We start from the raw sequence: 22,680 nt of genomic DNA, 5'->3' as shown, positions 1-22,680 counted from the left end.
AGGTTGTAAGGTAGCTGCAGCAGCAATCAGTGTATGTTTTTTTGTTTATATTCAGTGTGAGAGAAAAATGGCTTCTAGTTGCTCTTGTTTGAGAAAGAATTCTTATAGAAACTCATGGTCCTCTATTTGTGTCTCAGTGCCCATTGCTGAGCCAATCACTGACAAAGTGGCAATGCCTTTTTAACTAGTTAACGCATCCTTTAAGTTTGAATCAAAGTTGTATTTCCTCAATTTGCATTGCCCAAAGTGGTGGAGGTCAAATCGAGTTAATCACTGTGCCAGTTCACTGCATCCAAGTGGCATCTTGATATGCCCCTTTAGACCCAGCCATTCTAGCTCCTTACCCCTTCCTGAGCCTCTCAATGAGGATTCTTACCCTCAGGGGAATGGTTGGAGGTAAGGTCAGACTTTTGGCAAGACCACCCAGGAACCTCAAGTCACTCTGCGAATCTTAGATGGCTATCTCTTCTAGCCAAAGCATTTGCTGATTCTTTGAGAAGGCACCCAACAGACTGCCTCTTAAATTCTTAAGCTTCTCTCATAGCCACAACAGCCATATAATTCATTTTCACTTAATAAATTACTGGACTTATTAAACCTATTCTCCCTATGAAATTGAGAGCAACAATTCTGGAAAGGGGAATTCTCCTTGCCATGCCATCCCAGTTAAAAAAAAAAAAGACTTATAATCACTGCTATCCCCTCAACATACATTCATTATGTACCATTTTACCTCTGGAGAATACTCCCACACTCCCATGGCCTCATGGCTGCTTTGTGACAGAACCAGAAGTTAATTTGTGGGTACATGACCTCCCTTTTCCTTGAGTTTTTCAGCATTCTTATATGGACATAATCTATGTGGGTAGGGTAGATACAGCTAAACAAGGTTTGGATGCCTGAGTGATAAGAGGGGCAATGTATTTATTGGAATAATTGATGAATTTGATTTTGAATTTATAAACTTGATGGCCAGTGTCTGATCAATCAGTAAAGGTGTGTGAATAATTAATGTTGGAGATTTAGACTTAAGCCAGACTCTCTCTGAGAGGCAGGACTGAAGGTGAATAGCCAAGGGAAGAGAGCAGTGAGGAACCTAATAGGGAGGTGACAAGATTTGAGGAGCCAGGGGTTACTCAGAAGAGATATGCTAAAGAGCACCAGATAGTCTTGGTTCTTTAAATACAAAACACAGCGACTTGGAGAAGAGGTGACAGCAAGATGCCAGCCCAGTTAAATCTCTCTCAGACCAGCATTCCCAAGGATATGACTTGGAATTTTCACCTTCCTTCTCAACCTTCTTAGCATCACCCAAATTTTACATCTGGTAAAATTAAGGAAATGAAAAATTAACGACTTCTCTAAAACACGGCACCAGGGATCAGATTTTACGTTATTCTACTCAATAAAAGTATAGAGGGCTATATGCAAGAGATTATACCAGGTATGGGACCTGTCTTTCTAAACCTAGGACAGTATAGTCAGTCTGAGAGACTCTTGACTTAGGAATCCTTTATACTCTTTCCAGAAAAGCAAAAGATGTCCCATCACCCTCAAGACTGGTATACTTAAATCCAGCACCCCTGTTAAGGTATTAGGTTAGAGGAGCTCTTTGCTGCAGGGGTCAGAGATTCCACAGGGCCCAGGTAAGTAATACGAAGGTGCGAAGTAGGCAGGAGATGTGGCAGGATCACATTTTCATCAGCAGCTCCTCCGTTTCATTACATGAACTTTTATACACCTGTCTTTGGAGAGAGGCATCAGTGTCAGTCCTAGCAAGGAGACGTCTTGCCCTCAGGACATGAGTCTGAACTAGTACTTCAAAATGTGAAAACAGAATTCTCTGATCACGTTTTTGACAAAGGATTTATTTGCTGATCCCTAAGAAGCAAAATTCAGAAAACATCTCCCTCCTCCACTGCAAGAATAGATAATAAAACATTTTCAGTCATCCTCTTCCCTCTTCCCACGGTGGGCCCTTTCACATGCATGTCATCGTAGAACAAACTGACATCCAGAAATTCTCCAAAAGGCACCTGGCACTGTCATGTTGCTCACGCCTTCTGCTACACCTCTCTGGCAGGCAAGTGGAGCCTTTTCTGTAGCTTTTCAATAGCAATTTATTGAAAAATTTTCTTGATAGCAAAATATTTAAAGATTCTCTCCCCAGGCTCATCTTTCATTTATCTACTAGAAAAGTACTGAATGGAAAAGGTTTTTTCCCTCAGTTGTGATCAAAACATGGAATACTGAAGAACTTCCAGGTTACTCTAAGTTCTTAGGTTATACACGTAGATACGTACAGAGGAAGTTGAACCCCAAGTTCTATTCCCTCCCAAAATGGGTAACAGAAGATTTGATGAGCACAGGAAAAAAAAAAACAAACCTGATAGTCATTTTTTTGGCTTGGCCAAAACGTTCGTTCGGGTTTTAAAAAGCCAAATGAACATTTTGGTCAACACAGTATGATGGAACAAAGCAGGCTTTTTCAACCATAAACTGATACCACCTCTTGGTCATAAAACCCTGCAGAGATCCAAGATAAGTCTCAAATTTCGAAGAAAGTCAGCAGAGAGTGTGAAGATATATGAACAAAGGAGAAAGCTGCTGAAGGCACAAAGGATCCCCAGGAATTTTTAGTGCTGTTTTCATTTAATAAGCCAGTAGTATAGCAACCTAAAGACCTTGGCTGTGATCATACCAGAATGTTTTTAATGGACTGCTGTGGGGAAACATGATGGACAGCTGGCATCCTCTGGCTCATGGTGCTAAGTGGGCAGCTCCAGAACCAACTCCGTGGCGAGCCTATGGCTGGGGTGTGTAGCGGAGGTATTTCTTGCCAGACGGGAGCTCTTTGGTGAAGACTCCTTTAGGGAAAAGTTTTTTGGCTTCCTCTTCAGGGATGGTTGGAAGGACCATCACGCTGTCCCCATTCTATTGAAAAGACATTGAGAATGGTGAAGTTCAATCTTTCATGATGACAATAATCAAGTCTCCTCTGCTTTGCTCTCTCCCCCTGAGGAATTTTGCTTTCACAAATTGATCTTTGACACTTTTGGGAAGAGAAGTATTTCCCCACCTTAACAAGAAATAGTCCTGCTTTAAGCCCAGTAATGGTTTGCTACTGCATTTTAAAATTTATTCTAAATGAGTCCTTTGCACTACCCTGTGTGACGGAACCCAGCCTTCCTCTTTCACCCTTGGTCCCTACCTTCACCTCCTGCTGCTGCTTTTCCAGGCATGTTGGCTCTCCTGTTCCTTGAACGTGCCAAGCTCACTTTTAGGAAAACTCCTTAACTGTTCCTTTAAGCCTGCAGTGCTCTTTCCTCCTAAAGATGCATGACTTGGCCTCTTGCTTTCTTTATGTCCTCCCCAAAGTTCTCTTCAGAGAAGAGCCTTCCTTCCCTGACAGCCAAATATAAAAGCAAGTCCTCCCACCTCTGCTCCCCTTCTCTCCACCTTTGCATGATTACTCTCTGTCATACACTGTCACCTAAGATACTGTAAACTTTACTGTTGGTCTTTACCCACTGGAATGTAAGTTTTGAGAGGGCAGGGACTTTACATTGATTGTTCACTGCTAAATCCCAGTGCCCACTGTTTGGGCTCAGTAAACATAGGTTCAGTGAATGGACACAGAATTTCAATGGTTTGCCAGTCAGAAGAAAGAAAATAACAAGACCAGGTATTCAGGTTAGCGGATTAAAAAATGTAGCGATGTTAAGAAACTCTTGTGATATTATCCATGTCCTACATATTGCCGGAATAATAGAGATTAAAAATTCACAAACAGGTTTCAGAGAATTCTACATGGGTTTAAAAGACCGGAGCTTAAGAGAAATGTTTCAAGACATTAATACACCAAATAGTTTTATACCCATGACTTAAGTGGTTAAACTAAGTTCTGCTATAAATATTTTACCATCAGGGAAGAGTTCAAGGTTTTTTTTTTTTTTTTTTAATCCTTTTATTTAGGAAAAGGAATCATTCTAACCAACTAATCTGTCCAAATAACCTAAAAGTTAGAAATATAGGGAGTTTGTATTTTGTATAAAAGGTGTTAAAGACACTGAAAAATGGCCTCTCAGTAAATCCTAAACTCAGCCAGGAGGAAAAATCCTCCCAGTATATTTGCATGCCAGAAACAGAGCCCTAGATAACACCCTAAAGGGAGCCATTCAGATGGCGCCATAGGCCTTTCTAGGCAAGCTGGGTTTCTGCTCTTTTAGCATCTTTACCTTCCAGTCAACCGGGGTGGCCACCCTCTTTTCTGCCGTCAGCTGGAGAGAGATAATTACTCTGAGAATCTCATCAAAGTTCCTGCCAGTGGTAGCTGGGTAGAGGATGGACAGTTTCAGTTTCTTATCAGGACCAAAAATAAACACCTGCAAAGTACACAGACACATAAACAGGAAGAACTCTCTGAGTGTTTTTGATATTAAAGCTTCTTATAAGGCTCTTTAGTCATTAAAAATGTTCAAGGGTATAACAAAACAAAATAACAAAAGCCCCCAAGTATCTAGAAAGACATGCCAAACAAACTGGGTAGTTGGAATAGTTATGATTTTCTTCTCTATGTTATATTTCTAAACTTGAAGGGAATTTTATTTGGTTTTGGCTGTCTCAGTAAGAAAAACTGACTTGTGAACTGAATCCAGAAAAGGCCTCAGGAAGGTACTATGTTAACTATGGAAAATGATCATAAAAATAATACTAATGGGAGTTGATGGTGTTGTTTACTAGCTAAGTTATGTCCAACTCTTGTGACCTATGGACTGTAGCTTGCCAGGCTCCTCTGTCCATGGGATTTCCCAGGCAAGAATACTGGAGTGGGTTGCCATTTCCTACTCCAGGAGATCTTCCGAACCCAGGGATCAAACCCACATCTGCAGGCGGCCGATTCTTTACCACTGAGCCACTTGGGAAGCCCCATGGGAGTTGACACTGGTCCTCAAAATTTTGTACATTTTTGCAGATGTGGGAATAAGTTTGTTCTCTGGTGGATAAGGACAGAACAAATAAGAATTCAAAACAAGAGATGCCTTATGAAGAAGACTATGACCCACTGTGGAGAAGGAAATGGCAATCCACTCCAGCACTCTTGCCTGGAAAATCCCAAGGATGGAGGAGCATGATAGGCTACAGTCCATGGGGTTGCAAAGAGTTGGACATGACTGAGGGACTTCACTTCACTTATGACCCACTGCTTTAAAGAGAGGGCTGTCAGGAGAACTATAGCAGAAGATTTCACAATTCTAGACAACATGTTAGGATAACTATGTAGATTTTCAAAAGCTGTGAATTAAGCAGTTTATTAATAAGTTAGCTGAAAAATTTTACTTTGTACCAGCATTTAGATAAAAAGTGAAAGTGCCAGCACACACTTATTTCCTAACTGGAGATATTCACCCATTTACTTTAGTTGCCCCAAGCATTTACTCGGATAGATGTTGCCTGGTCAGATTCTCTAGTAGTACACAGCTTACCACACGAGCAGTCACAGGCATGCCCTTCTCGTCTCTCTCTGCTGGGTCCAGCATGCCCAACTGGATGGCAAGGTCCCGATTCTTATCATCAATGATGGGAAAAGGTAACTTTTCCGTGGGCTCTTCACCATTGTAAGCGTTGATATCCTGAAATGCAGGGGAAATAGAAAAAGGGAATTCTAAAGCAGGCATATCCTCTAAATGCAATCAGTTAACACACATCATTTTGTAAGACAGGGAAGAGAGGACCATAATCATCATAATTTCTCTACACAATTTTAAGGGCTTCCCTGGTGGCTCAGAGGTTAAAGCGTCTGCCTCCAATGCGGGAGACACAATTTTAATAAGAAAATTAATAAATGAACACTCCTTATCCCAACTGTTCACTAATAGAAATAACAGTAGGGTATAGTACTTAGGTTATAATCTAGAGCTTTTTCATGCCCAAGGCTCTTCAAATTCAGCGTGTTTTTATTGCTTTGAGAAAGCAGCATTAAACTCTCTACAAGTAGAATAATACAGAGTTAAGATGTCAATCCCAGGTACCTCTGGGTACCCAAACACTGTAAAAAAAAAAAACCATCAGTGACAATCAGTTCACATCCAGAAATTATGTCACAGGCAAAGATAATTCTGTAGATATGGTACTGATCTGAACCCTGACTCAAAAGCACCCTGACTCAGACATTAAGCTACTGAAACAAAGATATTAAGAAAGAGAAGAAACACAAAGCTTAGAGCAAAAAGAATAGAGAGTTGAATATTCACTTCAGTAACAAGTCAAAGGTAAATCTCTTACAGGTAAAAAGGCAGAGGTGAATTTACACTAGGGTGAAATCCACATAAAAAGCAAAGCATTCCAAGTCTGAATTGAAGGACAATGTACTTGCTTCCGCTCTCTATGCCTTCCTCTCCTAGTGAAAAAACTTTATTCACTTTTCCATCCTGGGACGTTCTGGGGGAAAAGAAAAAAAAATCTAGCTTTATTATTTGATCTGGCATTGAAATTGCACTTGAGGTGGGCTAAGCATTATGGTAAGTACATATGGGATACAGATAAGTAAAGTTCCTGCCTCTAAGGGAACTTCTAATTTGGTTAGATGATTTCCATAAGAAGTAGCAACAAATGCAAGATGGTAATATGCAAAAGGCAGAAGCTGAAGTACACCAGCCTGCCCACGTGTAAGACTGCTGAGCTAGGAAAGTATTTAAGGACGGGGTATGACTTTGACTTGGGCCTTGAAGGATGGATACAATTTTCACAAGGCAAAGGAAGGCATTCTAGAGAGAGGGAGCAATATTAATGAAACATGTAGGCAAGTCTGAGCATAAACTATTGACTGGAGAATGAGGAGTTTATCTGGGTAGAGTTTTAGGAAGTAAGGAAAAAGAGTTAATGCTGGAATAAGGTCTATGTATTCTGTGGCACCTTGAAAGTAAAACAAGAGTTGGTGGCATAGCAGATTAAGACCCTCTGTGGATTTTGCCACAGAGACGCCACAGGATAAACGTAGCATTCATGAACTTTGAAATGGATAACAAATTGTACCATGTTTCTTAATTCTATTTGCTTAACTTTCTTCCTTCTGTCACTAGCAGTCTATCATGTCACCACCACTAAAATAACAACGGATATGGTTTCATGCTACAGGCACCTTGAGGTTTCCTACATAACCAGGTGTAAAGTTGGGACTTGTTTCCTATTTAATGTGATCACAATTCTGAAAATTCTAAGGCACAAGCTCACCAGGAAACATGAACCTGGGTATGTGCCTATACTTTAAAGAGTATTATATAATTGGCTATAAACTCTTCCTTCTGCCACTTGTAGTCTCAATAATTGCTATGCAGTAACTCTCAACCCTGCTATTTGCATGACAGGCATTACATTACACCCATGAAAAGCAAAGAACCATACGCTTTGGCTTTATTCTATCCTTCAGTTCAGTTCAGTCGCTCAGTCGTGTCCGACTCTTTGCGACCCCATGAATCGCAGCACACCAGGCCTCCGTGTCCATCACCAACTCCTGGAGTTCACTCAGACTCATGTCCATCAAGTCCGTGATGCCATCCAGCCATCTCATCCTGGGTGGTCCCCTTCTCCTCCTGCCTCCAATCCCTCCCAGCATCAGAGTCTTTTCCAATGAGTCAACTCTTCTCATGAGGTGGCCAAAGTACTGGAGCTTCAGCTTTAGCATCATTCCTTCCAAAGAAATCCCAGGGTGGATCTCCTTTAGAATGGACTGGTTGGATCTCCTTGCAGTCCAAGGGACTCTCAAGAGTCTTCTCCAACACCACAGTTCAAAAGCATCAATTCTTCAGTGCTCAGCTTTCTTCTCAGTCCAACTCTCACATCCATACATGACCACTGGAAAAACCATAGCCTTGACTAGACGGACCTTAGTCGGCAAAGTAATGTCTCTGCTTTTGAATATACTATCTAGGTTGGTCATAACTTTTCTTCCAAGGAGTAAGCGTCTTTTAATTTCATGGCTGCAGTCACCATCTGCAGTGATTTTGGAGGCCCCCCAAAATTAAGTCTGACACTGTTTCTACTGTTTCCCCATCTATTTCCCATGAAGTGATGGGACCAGATGCCATGATCTTCGTTTTCTGAACGTTATTCTATCCTAAATCAAGCTAATTCCTACCCTCTATCATTTAGTATCAAAGAAAGTATCACCTTCACCTCAAACCAAGCTACTCTATAAAATTTATAACATGATCTGTAACCTCAAAGCTTCTGCCAACAGGTAATACCTTGCTCCATGCAAGATGGTCTTCCACACTGTCTATGGAAAGAGCAATCATCTTAACATTTCTCTTGGCAAATTCTGGTGCCAGCTTTGCTGCTCTGCCGAGCTCCGTGGTACACACTGGGGTAAAGTCCCGAGGGTGGGAGAAGAGAATGCCCCATCTGAATAAGGAAAAGAAGGTCACAAGTGAATGAAGAGATGATCACCAACATCACATACAGTGAAAAATCACAAATCCTAGATCAGAAATGGCTTTCTTTTTAAAATGAATGCTTATGAAGACAATTGGGGCTTCCCAGGTGGTGCTAGTGGTAAAGAACCCGCCTGCCAAAGCAAGAGATGTTAAGAGATGTGGGTTCCATCCCTTGGTCAGGAAGATCCCCTGGAGGAGGGCATGGGAACCCACTCCAGTTGGGATACGGCTGAAGAGACTTAGCATGCACGCATGAAGACAATCACTTTTAAACTTTTCTGTTGAGGCGTGCTTTTCAATTATCTCCAGAAAAATCTGTTTCATGCCCACTTCAATCACATATATGAAATTCAATATGGTAAATATTTAAAAAGACTGTCAGGGTATTGCCTACTTTAGTAATTCCAGAGCTACCCTGAGTCCTTTTCAGCTAAAACAATCTGTGCTATTCAAACTAAATACTTACTAAAATAGCTTCCCCCTTCTTTTACACTTTCTACATTTTTTTCTAAGCACAGATATGCTGACATTCGCCTCTAATAATGGATGAGCCAGTATGCCTGAATCTAGACCAATGCCTGACTTAAATAATAAACACATTATGTAACCTGAAATAAATAGGCTTCTATCCTCTATATGTAAAGTTAAAGCTGACACTTGGCTTCTTTTACGTGAACAGATATAAAAACTTTTGTAAAACTAGTTTACTGATCTAACCTGCTAAACAGGACACCCAATATTTGTACCCTGACAAAACAACAGCATTTTAAGAGTTTCACCTATCTCTTCACGTGCAGTTTCTTTTTCTTCCTTTAGACCAGGTGGGTAGAAAAAATACAGCCTTCAATGTTGATTTCTACAACTACAGATTCTTAGGGAAATAGTATTATCTAAATCATCATTGCCTACGATTAAACGTGTATGAATTTTAAGCACATTTCAAGCTAAGTCACCAAGAATCTTTGGAGTACTGTCCTTCTGGGCAGCAGAAACTATTCTTTCAACTGAAAATCTAACACTCAGTTTCCACATTCTAGTCGACTTAACAACATTAAAGCAGGACCTTAAACTAGTAGATTACTCATGGTAGCCTAGACGCCACGCTGACCTCTTTGAAGTTTGCCAAATTTCCTGAAGCACAAAGAAGAAAGCAGAGACAGGGTACCTAATTCCCACCTATATCTGCCACTCAGCTCCCAAGGTTTCAGGAAAGGAAAAGACCTTCTTATAAAAAGGATGGATGGCCCTGTGGCAAGACTGGGAAGAGAAAGGTACTATTTTTAAGATTGTGGGAGGGTGTGGTATGTTTTTTTATATACATAAAGGGCAATAAGAGATTTATTTAAAATGTTTAAAAATAATCTAGTTATGAGTACAATCTAGGCCTTAGAGTCCATGGTGAAGGATCTATTTAAGGGTCAGATGAGACTTAAGGAAGAAGTTGAGAAAAAAAAATGAACAGGGCAGTTCCTCTTGCATTGTTAAAGAGGTGATTAGTTAGAAAAATCAGGCCTTCTCTTTGTACTGTGAGTCAAGAGACTGTTTTGCTGAATCATGTTAAGAAAACTTGTCTGAAGCCACTTCACATCCTCCCCTTCAGAAGCCACACTCTAGTTTGCTCCTGGCGAGGAACAGGATAACCCCTGAGAATGTCTTACTGTGGCCCATTTCCCTCTGTCTCCCTACTGCTGCTCTTCAGAGGAATACAATTACAGTATCCCCTTTCCTTCCTTCTTCATTTTCAAAAAGGACAAAAAGGTTTCCTCCTTTAAGGGAGATGGTCCCAACTCACTAACCCCCTGGAAAAACCCAAGGAAAACCCACGTTTTGTTTGGTGAAGATGTACTGTGAAGAAGCTGCTTCTGTCACATATACATGGTAATTGGGCTCAATAAACTCATTAAATAAGCTCCCAAACCCCTTGGCTGTTTCCAGTTGTCCAGGGGAAGGGTAGGTACCTGTAATGTTTGAAATTGTATTTTTTTTCTCCAAAACACATGTGATTACAAATTGACAGTCTGAACTGAAATCACATGAAGAATGGAGTTGGGAAAAATTACATTTGCCACAATCCATTTATTATACTGTTATAAAAGGCTCAAACTTATTTTTGGGGTAAGGCAGGAAATAGTACTCTCCCATACTTGATCCAAGACAGACTTGTGTATTATTTGTTTATAGATGCAGTTTTCTCTCTCATCTTCCTACTGCTAATTCCCTGAGAAGGTATCACTTTTAATCAGATCAACAAAAATTCCAAACAAGTAGGGTTAGCTTAAATGGTGACATTTTTAACTATTGCTACAATAAATATGCTTCATAATAATATTTACCTTTAATCTAGACAAGCTAAGAGCTTTGGCAAGATTTTGTTTTATGTGGGTGGGGGCTGGGAAGAAACATTCTCTGAAAATCCCATGGAGTTTTGGAGAAATACTAATACCTAGATACTTGAGTATGAGACTGGACATGGTCTGTATTTCTGAAGTCTTTGCCTGCTTTTAAGGTCTGAGTGTTCCATTTCTCATCCTTTTTCTAGCCTAGTCCTTTCAAAGAACTTAGCTTTTCCCTTAATCAGTAGTTGGAAAAAAATCCCCAGTGGCTCAGATGGTAAATCCACCTGCAATGTGGGAGACCCAGGTTTGATCCCTGGGTTGGGAAGATCTGGAGGAGGGAATGGATACCCACTTCAGTATTCTTGCCTAGAGAATCCCATGGATTCTCCCTGGCAGGCTAAAATCCATGGGGTCACAAAAAGCAGGACACAACTGAGCAACTGCCACACTTCGAAGAGGTTGGTTAGGCCTAAGCATCTCTCCCAGGTGCTCTGCAGAGGTTTGGCCTATCACTAATTCATCTCATCAAGTTCACCCTCTGTAATATATACACCTGGTCACTGTTTATAAAAGGGATACAAAGCAAGAAGGAATTGTAAAACCTTAGACCACAGTGTGTGTGTGTGTTGGGGGGGGGGTGCAGGCACTGGAACCCCAGAACCACAATATAACTAGACACAGCTGGGATGTTTCATATTAAATCTAATCAACTTGACGTTTGCTGATTCAGAAGCTGTAAAACCACCGTTCCACCAATATACTCCTAGTCATAATAGTATGATTGCCAGGCTAGATCACGGGTCACCAGTTTGGCAAGACTGCCTGCGGCTGGGAGCAAGGCAGATGGGGGAGGGGCAGTAAGAGGCACTCCGCTGTGAAACAAAAGGGCCTCAAAGTGGGAGGTGTCGGTGTCCGTGACCTACCCATAGTTACCGCTAACTGAACAACCTCAGAAACCCCTTCCCTCAGGGTGCTGCAAGTTCTGGAATAAAGGACACACCCGCACGCAGTGTTCTGGGTTCCTCCCAAAGCGGCTATCAAATCAAATTCTAGCAGCTGGGGGAGGCTCTGGACAAAAAGTCTTTCAGCCACCAATTTGGCAGCTGGTGGTTTAAATTTTTTTTGTGCTGAGAAGCCTGCAACTACCACTGCAGCAAGCAGAACCCTCAGATAACACGCTGGGTCCTTCCTAAACCTTCAGCCAGCAGCAGTGCCCTTTGACTGGCCTTGGCTACCCACCTTCCCCCGGGAATGAACTGCAGAACGGAGGGAGGGAGGGAGGTACGACCCTGGGCACGAGTCCCGGGAACTGACCACCGATGCTGCCCGGCCCCTGCCCGCTCCGGGCCTCGGCTGGACCATGCTACTCACACAGTTCGCCCAACAGAAGTAAATGGACTTAAACTCTCCTCCGTACCGGCCTCCCGTTCCTGAGATCCGCGGGAACCCAATTTTGTTCCCCCTCCCCCTTCCTCATCCGGGAGCCAGCCCAACCACGCGGGGGCCGAGAAGCGAGAGGCGATCAAGTGGCCGGTGCAGGGTGGGCCGGAGGGTCGCTGCCCCTCCGCAGCGCCGCCGCGAAGAAGCGGCCAGACAACGAGACGCACGTGCAGGAACCGGTGCGGGGAGGAGACGGGCGACGAGTTGGGGGCCGAGCGGTGAGGAGGACCGAAGAGAGGAAAAAGGGAAGGCTCCCCTGAATTCGGGCGTAACCCGAGGCTAGGGCAGGGCGACGAGGTGGCCACTTACGAGTCTCCCAGATAGTCGTGGAAACGGATGCGGCCGATGGTAGTATTTGCCTCGAAGTTGGGAGCCTCGTCCCCGAGGAGGAGACCTCCGGGCATGGCGGCAGCAGTGACGCGAGGAGTAAGAAGAGGTGCAGCACCGACTGCCACTAGCCTGCTGGTTCTGGCGGTGTAGGTGCTGGGGGCGGAATAAATAGGGCTTCCAGGGGCGGGACCAAAGCCGAGTCCAGATAGGCGGGGTCGCGGCGGGAGCTATGGGCGGGGCCAGGAAGCGGGGCCAGGTCGTTTGCAGGGTGGGCGGGGCCGCGTCTGGCGTCTGGCAGCGGCGGCGACCCGGGCGAGAGTCTGGAACCGGCGGGAATCTGAGGCAGGGCTCGGGGCGGACTGTCCTGGGCCCGGTCCAGCACCCCGCCAGGCCTCTGCCCTGCCGGGAGCCTGTGGACACTGTCGCGCCTTCCACGTGACAGGGGACTCAATGACGTTGCCCTTTGGAGGCTTGGAGGTGCGTTCTGGTCTTTGGAGGTAAAGGAAGAGGAACGCAATAGGAAGGGGCGCCGCTAGGCGGACAGCCGCCCTACGGAGCCGCCAGAATCCGCGGAGGCCCTCCTGCCCCCCTCCTCACGGCCGACTGCAGGCCGAAGGGGTCCAGAGACCCCTGCACTCCGGCTCTGTTAGCGTGAGCGTCTGGAATCCTGACCGCCCCAGCCAGCCTGGCCATCCTGATTTCTGTTATCAGAGGATGTGGCAAGACATAGGCATGGGGGCCACCTTACGTCAGAGGAAGTGGCTTTCTTGTTGCCGCAAAAAATTCCAGCAACCATGTCAGTACGTGCTTGGGGGAGTGTGACGAAACTTTTAGTTTTAGTCCACTCCCAGAATTCATTATGGACCATAAGATATTCAACACAATTATCCTGAAATTTAAGCATAAATATAAAAACCTACCAGAGAAGGCGATGGCACCCCACTCCAGTACTCTTGCCTGGAAAATCCCATGGACGGAGGAGCCTGGTAGGCTGCAGTCCATGGGGTCGCGAAGAGTCGGAGACGACTAGGCGACTTCATTTTCATTTTTCACTTTCATGCATTGGAGAAGGAAATGGCAACCCACTCCAGTGTTCTTGCCTGGAGAATCCCAGGGACCGGGGAGCCTGGTGGGCTGCTGTCTATGGGGTCACACAGAGTCGGACACAACTGAAGTGACTTAGTAGTAGTAGTAGTATAAAAACCTACTTGTAATCTACAGTGTGCAAGTCAACATGGCCACCCAAAGAAATGGAAGTTTAGATTCATTTATTTAACTTTCTACCTGCCAAGCCCAAGTTAGGCAAGATGACTGTTCTCTTGGAGCTTTCATTATAGTAAGGGAGACATCATTAAATAGGAATATATTAGACAGTAGCATGTGCTGGAGGGTAACAGGTGCTACTTGGACTGGATGGTCTGCTCAGGGAAAGCCTCCAGGATAGTGTAGATAAACTGTAAGTAGTTAACCTCTGCCATAGTGCACCAAGGGATAAGACCCTCAACTTCCAGGCCAGTAATACCAATTGTCAGGTGCATCTGCTTTCGTAACTATCTTAGTAGTTTACATAGTAAGTGCTCTGGAAATGGTAGCTATTACTTGGATGATAGTAGTTTATGCAATAACCCTTGCTTTGCTGACTGTGTTCTATGTGCTATGCTAGGCCTGGTGATACAGAAGAGAGAGTCTTTCCTCTTAGGAGGAAAGCAGATATACTATACAGTTACGATAAAAACAGTAAATGCTGATGGAGGGTTGGGGGAGGGCAGGATGCCAAATTGTTAAGAGTTAAAAGGTAGGAAGGAAAAAGTGAAGGGTTTGGCAATGGCCGTTTGGAAGAACAACAGTACATTACGATTGTGAACTCCTAAAGGTTAGACCATATTTTATTGATAAATGTTTGTGACCTGTTAGACATAATGGGTGTGGAACTAGATTGCACAAAGTATTGGAGAACCATTTGACCACCTTCTGCAGCCACAACAGCAAAGTTTCTTGTCCATTTTCTGCTGGGAATGAAAAAGCAATGTATCTCTAGTTATAATAGTAGCTAGGCAAAAATTCTTACCCACTTTGGGCTTCCCTTGTGGCTCAGTTGGTAAAGAATCCACCTGCAATGCGAGAGACCTGGGTTGGGAACATACCTTGGAGAAGGGAAAGGCTACCCACTCCAGTATTCTGACCTGGAGAATTCCCTGGACTGTTTAGTCCATGGGTTTGCAAAGAGTTGGACACGACTGAGTGACTTTCACTTTCACTTTGGAGGAAATACTTAAAATTTGAAATTAATATCAGAAAGGTGAGATGATGTTTTTAAAAGTAATTCGTATAAAGCTTTCTTGTTAAATTAGATTTTCTCTTCAGAAAAAAATAGAGGGCTGGAGTACAAGAAACTCTTGATCAGGGCAGTGCTATCAAGCTGCTGTGTGAGTGGGGCTGATAATCTCTCCACTGCTCTTCTTTGTCATGTTTAATGTGGTTACTCCTTCCTGTCATGTCTGCTACAAGACATCTACAATTTGGAAAGAAAGCAAAATAGGACATGTGGGAGTAAAAATGAAAAGACAACAGCTTATGAAATGCTAGAATGATGAACAGTTCTCAGAGGGACATTGGAGCAGTAAATTCTGACACTTCTTTCCCCAAATTCAGCACTCTTCCTGAAAGTTTACTGTTTACAATGAAAGAGACTGTTTAGTATGTTTCACAAATAATGATTGGGGGGGTTCATTAATGGTTAAATAATTAGATTTTAAAACATAATAGAACAAAGACCAAAAGTCAACTTGGAATTACTGAAAGGATGATGAATTAAGTTATCAATTTTCTTATCTGCTTTTAGTTAAGCATAAGAGACTTGATGCTATAATGAAAACAAATTAAGATTTTTAAAGAGTGAGCAGTGAATATCAAGTTGTGAAGCTTCATGTCTACATATCTCTGTATATCTTCAGAGATTATCATAGAGAGAAGACAGGAAAAGTAGAGAGGGAGAGAAGAGAAAGCAGATAGCAGACGAGTAGTAAGACCTGAGAAAGGGAAGAAGAAAGAAAGAAAAAGGAGAGAAAAAGAAGTGTTTGGGGAGAGAAACCAATTTGAATGCCTGCCTTGCCCAGATTTCTCTTCAGCAATGCCAACCACATGGCCCTGCCACTCTGGCTTTTTGTGGTTGCCCAGGACTGGGTACTTGACTCAAAGGCAATCAACCTGCAGATTGGGTAATAGCCTGTGGGAGCCTGGTACAAAATTTTGTTACTGGTTCTTCTTTTGATGACTGGAATGCAAGACAGCCAATTAAGTTAACAGTTCAAAGTAGTTCACAGGAAGGGTAGAAGCTGAAAGATGGTTAAGTAAGGTAGTAAGCAGAAGCCATGATATGGCCCAGAGAGGAGTGCAAGTGGCAGGAACTCTAGAAGCAGAGGAGCAGATGACTGATGCTGAACGGTGCAAGATAACCCACCTAGTCATTAAAGGATACTTTATATAGGATGCTAACTAATAGCCTCCTAGCTTCCCAACTTAAATTCTTTGAGGCCTACTGCCAGGGTGAACTAAAGCTAGGTGGTGAGAGAAGTCCTCCCCAAGTACAGGCAATCAAGCTATAAATTTTTTGAGAATTTAAAGATGATGATGATTATAATAATATCAGGCTGCTTGTCATTAGCACCAAGATCTGACACTTGTAAGCAATGTTAGTGATAAAATACTTCTTAGAAAAATCTTAATGTTGGTCTAAATTGTAAACAATTGCTCCAGTCCCTGGTGAGTATTAATATGTAATATATACCTTAGCTCTAGGTTAGCACATTTAACTTACGTGTGTTCTGTGCTTAGTCACTCAGTCGTGTCCAACTCTTTGTGACCCCATGGACTGTAGTTCACCAGGCTCCTCTGTCCATGAAATTCTCCAGACAAGTCTGTCACCATGCCCTTCTCCAGAGGATCTTCCCAACCCAGGGATAAAACCTGGGTCTCCCACATTGCAGGCAGATTCTTTACCATCTAAGCCACCAGCGAAGCCCACATTTAACTTACTTATCCTTTATTTTTTTTTTAAGAAAGTCTTCTACATAGAAGTTAATTTGAAGAATTCTCCACTGTCCAGTATTTGTAGACCTCGTTTATGTCAATTATAAATTCATTGTGGTTCAAACTGTTTTCCAGCACTGTTTCTGTCTCTAACTCCTGAGGTAATAATTCTTGCATTTAAACAACAGGTTTGAAGTAAGCAACAACAACTCAATGATTATAAAGTTAAAGTAACAGAACTCAAGTTGTGTCATTGTGAGTGACCACTTGGAATTTTTGTTTATAAAATGTATAGGGTATCATGTCATCTGCAAACAGTGATGGTTTTACTTCTTCTTTTCCTACTTGGATTTCCTTTATTTATTTTTCTTCTCTGATTATTGTGATTAGGATGTTCAAGATTATGTTAAATAAAAAGGATGATAGTGGACATCATTGTCTTGTTCCTCATCTTAGAGGAATTGTTTTCAGCTTTTCACCATTAAGTATGATCTTTGCTCTGTGTTTGTCATGTATGGCCTTTATTATGTTGAGATCTGTTCTGTCTGCTTGCTTTCTGAAAAATTTTTATCGTAAATCGATGTTGAATTTTGTTAAAAGCTTTTCATGTGTCTATTGAGATGATCATATGGTTTTTATTCTTCAATTTGTTAATGTGGTATATCACATTGATTGATTGGTGGATTTTGAAAAATCCTTGTATTCCTGAGGTAAATCCCACATGATCATGGTGTATGATCTTTTTAATATAAAGAAATAAAACTTTAATAAAGAAATAAAATGAATCTAAATAGGAAAGAAATAAAACAGTTTCTATTTGCAGATGACATAAACTGTAAATAATAATGAGAAGGAAATGGCAACCCACTCCAGTATTCTTGCCAAGAGAATCCTGTAGACAGAGGAGCCTGGTGGGCTGCTGTCTATGGGGTCACACAGAGTCGGACATGACTGAAGTGACTTAGCATTCATGCATGCATTGGAGAAGGAAATGGCAACCCACTCCAGTATTCTTGCCTGGAGTATCCCAGGGATAGACTAGCCTGGTGGGCTGCCATCTATGGGGTCGTACAGAGTCAGACATGACTGAAGTGACTTAGCAGCAGTGGCAGCATTAAATAATAAAATCCTAATGATGCCACCAGAAAACTATTAGAGCTAATCAATGAATTTGGTAAAATTGCATAGTTGCATCTCTATACACTAACAATGAAGTACAGAGAGAGGAATTAAGGAAACAACCCCATTTACTGTCACATATAAAAGGATAAAATACATAGAAATGAACCTAAGTAAGGAGGCAAAAGATCTGTACTCTGAAAACTAGAAGATACTGATGAAAGATATTGAAGACAACACAAACAGATGGACAGATATACCATATTCTTGGATTGGAAGAATCAATATTGTTAAAATAATACTACTCAAGCAATCTACAGATTCAATCCAATCCCTATACAAATGGCAATGTCATTTTTCACAGAACTAGAACAAATAATTAAAATTTTTTTGTATGGAAACACAACCCTAAATAGCCAAAACAATCTGGAGAAAGAACAGAGCTGGAGGAATCACATGTCCTAACTTTAGGCTATATTACAAAGCTACAGTGATCAAACAGTATGGTACTGGCACAAGAACAGACACATATCGATGGAACAGGGTAGAGAGCCCAGAGATAAACTCATACACTTATGGTCGATTGATCTATGACAAAGGCAGTAAGAATATACAATGGGAAAACAATCTCTTCAATATGTGATGCTGGGAAAACTGAACAGCTACCTGTAAAAGAATGAAATTAGAACATTCTCTAATACCATATACAAAAATAAATTCAAAGTAGATTAAAGACCTAAGTGTAAGACTGAATACTATAAAACTCCTAGAAGAAAACATAGGCAGAACACTCTTTAACATGAATTGCAGCACTTTCTTTGGATCCATCTCCTGAAATAAAGGAAATAAAAACAGTTGGGACCTAATTAAACTTAAAAACTTTTGCACAGTGAAGGAAATTATCAGTAAAATGAAAAGACAGCCTACTGAATGAGAGAAAATATTTGCAAGTGATATGATAAGTAAGGGATTAATATCTAGCATATATAAACAGATCATATAACTCAACATAAAAAAAAAAATAGACATTTTCCCAAAGAGGAAATACAGATGGCCAACAGGCACGTGTAAAAATGTTCAGCATCACTAATCATCAGGGAAATGCAAAGCAAAGCCACAATGAGATAACACCTGTGATTTTATTTAATCATGCAATTTAAGCCTTTGACATTTTTGACAAACTTCCCAAAATCAAATTCTAAATGAAGTTTTTTGACCATAAACTAACTTTGGGAATTTATCACAGAGCCCCAGAATATATCAAGAGATTTCTTTTCTTATAAACAGAGAGATATTAAATTAATTAGGCTTACTTGAGATGTTAAATTACATGGCAAGTGTTGTCAAGTAAGACGTGATGTTTGACTTTTGGGGGTTATCAGTTCAGTTCAGTTCAGTTCATTTCATTCGCTCAGTCATGTCCGACTCTTTGCGACCTCATGAACTGCAGCATGCCAGGCCTCCCTGTCCATCACCATCTCCCAAAGTTCACTCAGACTCACGTCCATCGAGTCCGTAATGCCATCCAGCCATCTCATCCTGGGTCGTCCTCTTCTTCTCCTGCCCCCAATCTCCCCCAGCATCAGAGTCTTTTCCAATGAGTCAACTCTTCACATGAGGTGTCCAAAGTACTGGAGCTTCAGCTTCAGCATCATTCCTTCCAAAGAAATCCCAGGGTTGATCTCCTTCAGAACGGACTGGTTGGAACTCCTTGCAGTCCAAGGGACCCTCAAGAGTCTTCTCCAACACCACAGTTCAAAAGCATCAATTCTTCGGTGCTCAGCCTTCTTCACAGTCCAACTCTCACATCCATACATGACCACAGGAAAAACCATAGCCTTGACTAGGCGGACCTTAGTTGGCAAAGTAATATCTCTGCTTTTGAATACACTATCTAGGTTGGTCATAACTTTCCTTCCAAGGAGTAAGCGTCTTTTAATTTCATGGCTGCAGTCACCATCTGCAGTATTTGTGTATAAATAATATATATATTATTCATGTAAGTGTTACAGATATTACATGAGATTCTGAGAAATCTGATATGTCCTGGTATAATGTTACCAGTTAAATTCCAGTTATCATCTTAAAATGTTGTATATCTCAGAAATAATCATTTTTTCAATTGTATCTAAATAGACTCTTATTAAGTCCTTAACAGTGGATATTTTAAAATCTTTTGTTATTTACAGTTATTGTTTTACTCTGATGCCTTCCTGAAAACTTGCAAGCAACTATGATAGAAAATTGCTTGTCCTCAAAGGTTAGTGGAAAGAACCTTGATGAATACTTTAGGATACACAATTCTGATAACTTTTAAGATCATGCCATTGAACTGGATGTAAATTTCCAGAACTCAAGTAGGGAAATTGATGGATTCTTAAAACTGCAAACCTAATATCAAACATCAGTTCAGTTCAGTTCACTTACTCAGTCGTGGCAGACTCTTTGCGACCCCATGAATCGCGGCATGCCAGGCCTTCCAGTCCATCACCAACTCCCGGAGTTCACCCAAATTCATGTGCATCGAGTCAGTGATGTCATCCAGCCATCTCATCCTCGGTCGTCCCCTTCTCCTCCTGCCCCCAATCCCTCCCAGCATCAGGGTCTTTTCCAATGAGTCAACTCCAGGTATTGGAGTTTCATCTTCAGCATCAGTCCTTCCAATGAACACCCAGGACTGATCTCCTTTAGAATGGACTGGTTGGATCTCCTTGCAGTCCAAGGGACTCTCAAGAGTCTTCTCCAGCACCGCAATTCAAAAGCATCAATTCTTCGGTGCTCAGCTTTCTTCACAGTCCAGCTCTCATATCCATACATGACCAATGGAAAAACCATAGCCTTGACTAGATGGACATTTATTGGCAGAGTAATGTCTCTGCTGTTGACTGTGTTATCTAGGTTGGTCATAACTTTCCTTCCAAGGAGTAAGCGTCTTTTAATTTCATGGCTGCACTCACCATCTGAAGTGATTTTGGAGCCCCCCAAAATAAAGTCTGACACTGTTTCCACTGTTTCCCCATCTATTTGACATGAAGTGATGGGACCAGATGCCATGATCTTCGTTTTCTGAATGTTGAGCTTTAAGCCAACTTTTCCACTCTCCACTTTCACTTTCATCAACAGGCTTTTTAGTTCCTCTTCACTTTCTGCCATAAGGGTGGTGTCATCTGCATATCTGAGGTTATTGATATTTCTCCCAGCAATCTTGATTCCAGCTTGTGCTTCTTCCAGCCCAGCGTTTCTCATGATGTACTCTGCATAAAAGTTAAATAAACAGGGTGACAATATACCGCCTTGACGTACTCCTTTTCCTATTTGGAACCAGTCTGTCGTTCCATGTCCAGTTCTAACTGTTGCTTCCTGACCTGCATATAGGTTTCTCAAGAGGCAGGTCAGGTGGTCTGGTATCCCCATGTCTTGAAGAATTTTCCACAGTTGATTGTGATCCACACAGTCAAAGGCTTTGGCATAGTCAATAAAGCAGAAATAGATGTTTTTTCTGGAACTCTATTGGTTTTTCGATGATCCAGCAGATACTGGCAATTTGATCTCTGGTTCCTTTGCCTTTTCTAAAACCAGCTTGAACATCTGGAAGTTCAGGGTTCATGTATTGCTGAAGCCTGGCTTGGAGAATTTTGAGCATTCCTTTACTAGTGTGTGAGATGAGTACAATTGTGTGGTAGTTTGAGCATTCTTTGGCATTGCCTTTCTTTGGGATTGGAATGAAAACTGACCTTTTCCAGTCCTGTGGCCACTGCTGAGTTTTCCAAATGTGCTGGCATATTGAGTGCAGCACTTTCACTGCATCATCTTTCAGGATTTTAAATAGCTCAACTGGAATTCCATCACTTCCACCAGCTTTGTTTGTAGTGATGCTTTCTAAGGCCCATTTGACTTCACATTCCAGAATGTCTGGCTGTAGGTGAGTGATCACACCATTGTGATAATCTGGGTCATGAGGATCTTTTCCATACAGTTTTTCTGTATATTCTTGCCACCTCTTCTTCTGTTTCTGTTAGATTCATACCATTTCTGTCCTTTATTGAGCCCATCTTTGCATGAAATGTTCCCTTGGTATCTCTAATTTTCTTGAAGAAATCTCTAGTCTTTCCCATTCTGTTGTTTTCCTCTATTTCTTTGCATTGATCGCTGAAGAAGGCTTTCTTATCTCTCCTTGCTATTCTTTGGAACTCTGCATTCAGATGCTTATATCTTTTCTTTTCTCCTTTGCTTTTCACTGCTCTTCTTTCCACAGCTATTTGTAAGGCCTCCTCAGATGGCCATTTTGCTTTGTTGTATTTCTTTTCCATGGGGATGGTTTTCATCCCTGTCTCCTGTATAATGTCACGAACCTCCGTCCATAGTTCATCACGCACTCTGTCTATCAGATCTAGGCCCTTAAATCTATTTCTCACTTCCACTGTATAATCATAAGGGATTTGATTTAGGTCATACCTGAATGGTCTAGTGGTTTTCCCCACTTTCTTCAATTTAAGTCAGAATTTGGCAATAAGGAGTTCATGATCCGAGCCACAGTCAGCTCTCAGTCTTATTTTTGCTGACTGTATAGAGCTTCTCCATCTTTGGCTGCAAAGAATATAATCAATCTGATTTTGGTGTTGACCCTCTGGTGATGTCCATGTGTAGAGTCTTCTCTTGTGTTGTTGGAAGAGGGTGTTTGTTATGACCAGGGATCCTTGAGGAGGATGAAGGATTTTACATTTCTTTGTTTTAGTCACAGAAGATATTTATTCTTAAACTCGAGTTGTTATGACAACAACTGTTTTGCCAATCAGTTCAGTTCAGTTCAGTCGCTCAGTTGTGTCCGACTCTTTGCAACCCCATGAATCGCAGCACGCCAGGCCTCCCTGTCCATCACCATCTCCCGGAATTCACTCAGATTCATGTCCATCGAGTCAGTGATGCCATCCAGCCATCTCATCCTCTGTCGTCCCCTTCTCCTCCTGCCCCCAGTCCCTCCCAGCATCAGA

General features: G+C 42.0%; 1 protein-coding gene across 1 annotated transcript; it reads right to left on the bottom strand.

The window, feature by feature from the left end:
• PRDX6 (peroxiredoxin 6) lies at positions 1,848-12,854 on the bottom strand. Its single transcript, XM_018060608.1, has 5 exons — positions 12,521-12,854; positions 8,247-8,403; positions 5,487-5,633; positions 4,239-4,385; positions 1,848-2,934 (listed from the first exon to the last, which is right to left on the bottom strand). The coding sequence occupies exons 1-5, from the start codon at positions 12,613-12,615 to the stop codon at positions 2,806-2,808; spliced, it is 675 nt and encodes a 224-aa protein (XP_017916097.1). The 5' UTR covers positions 12,616-12,854; the 3' UTR covers positions 1,848-2,805.

This window comes from Capra hircus, chromosome 16 (assembly GCF_001704415.2).
Source record: "Capra hircus breed San Clemente chromosome 16, ASM170441v1, whole genome shotgun sequence".
In the NCBI taxonomy this organism is placed as follows: Eukaryota; Metazoa; Chordata; class Mammalia; order Artiodactyla; family Bovidae; genus Capra; species Capra hircus.
Note: the sequence above shows the minus strand (reverse complement) of the source record. Positions and strands in the feature narration are given on the sequence as shown.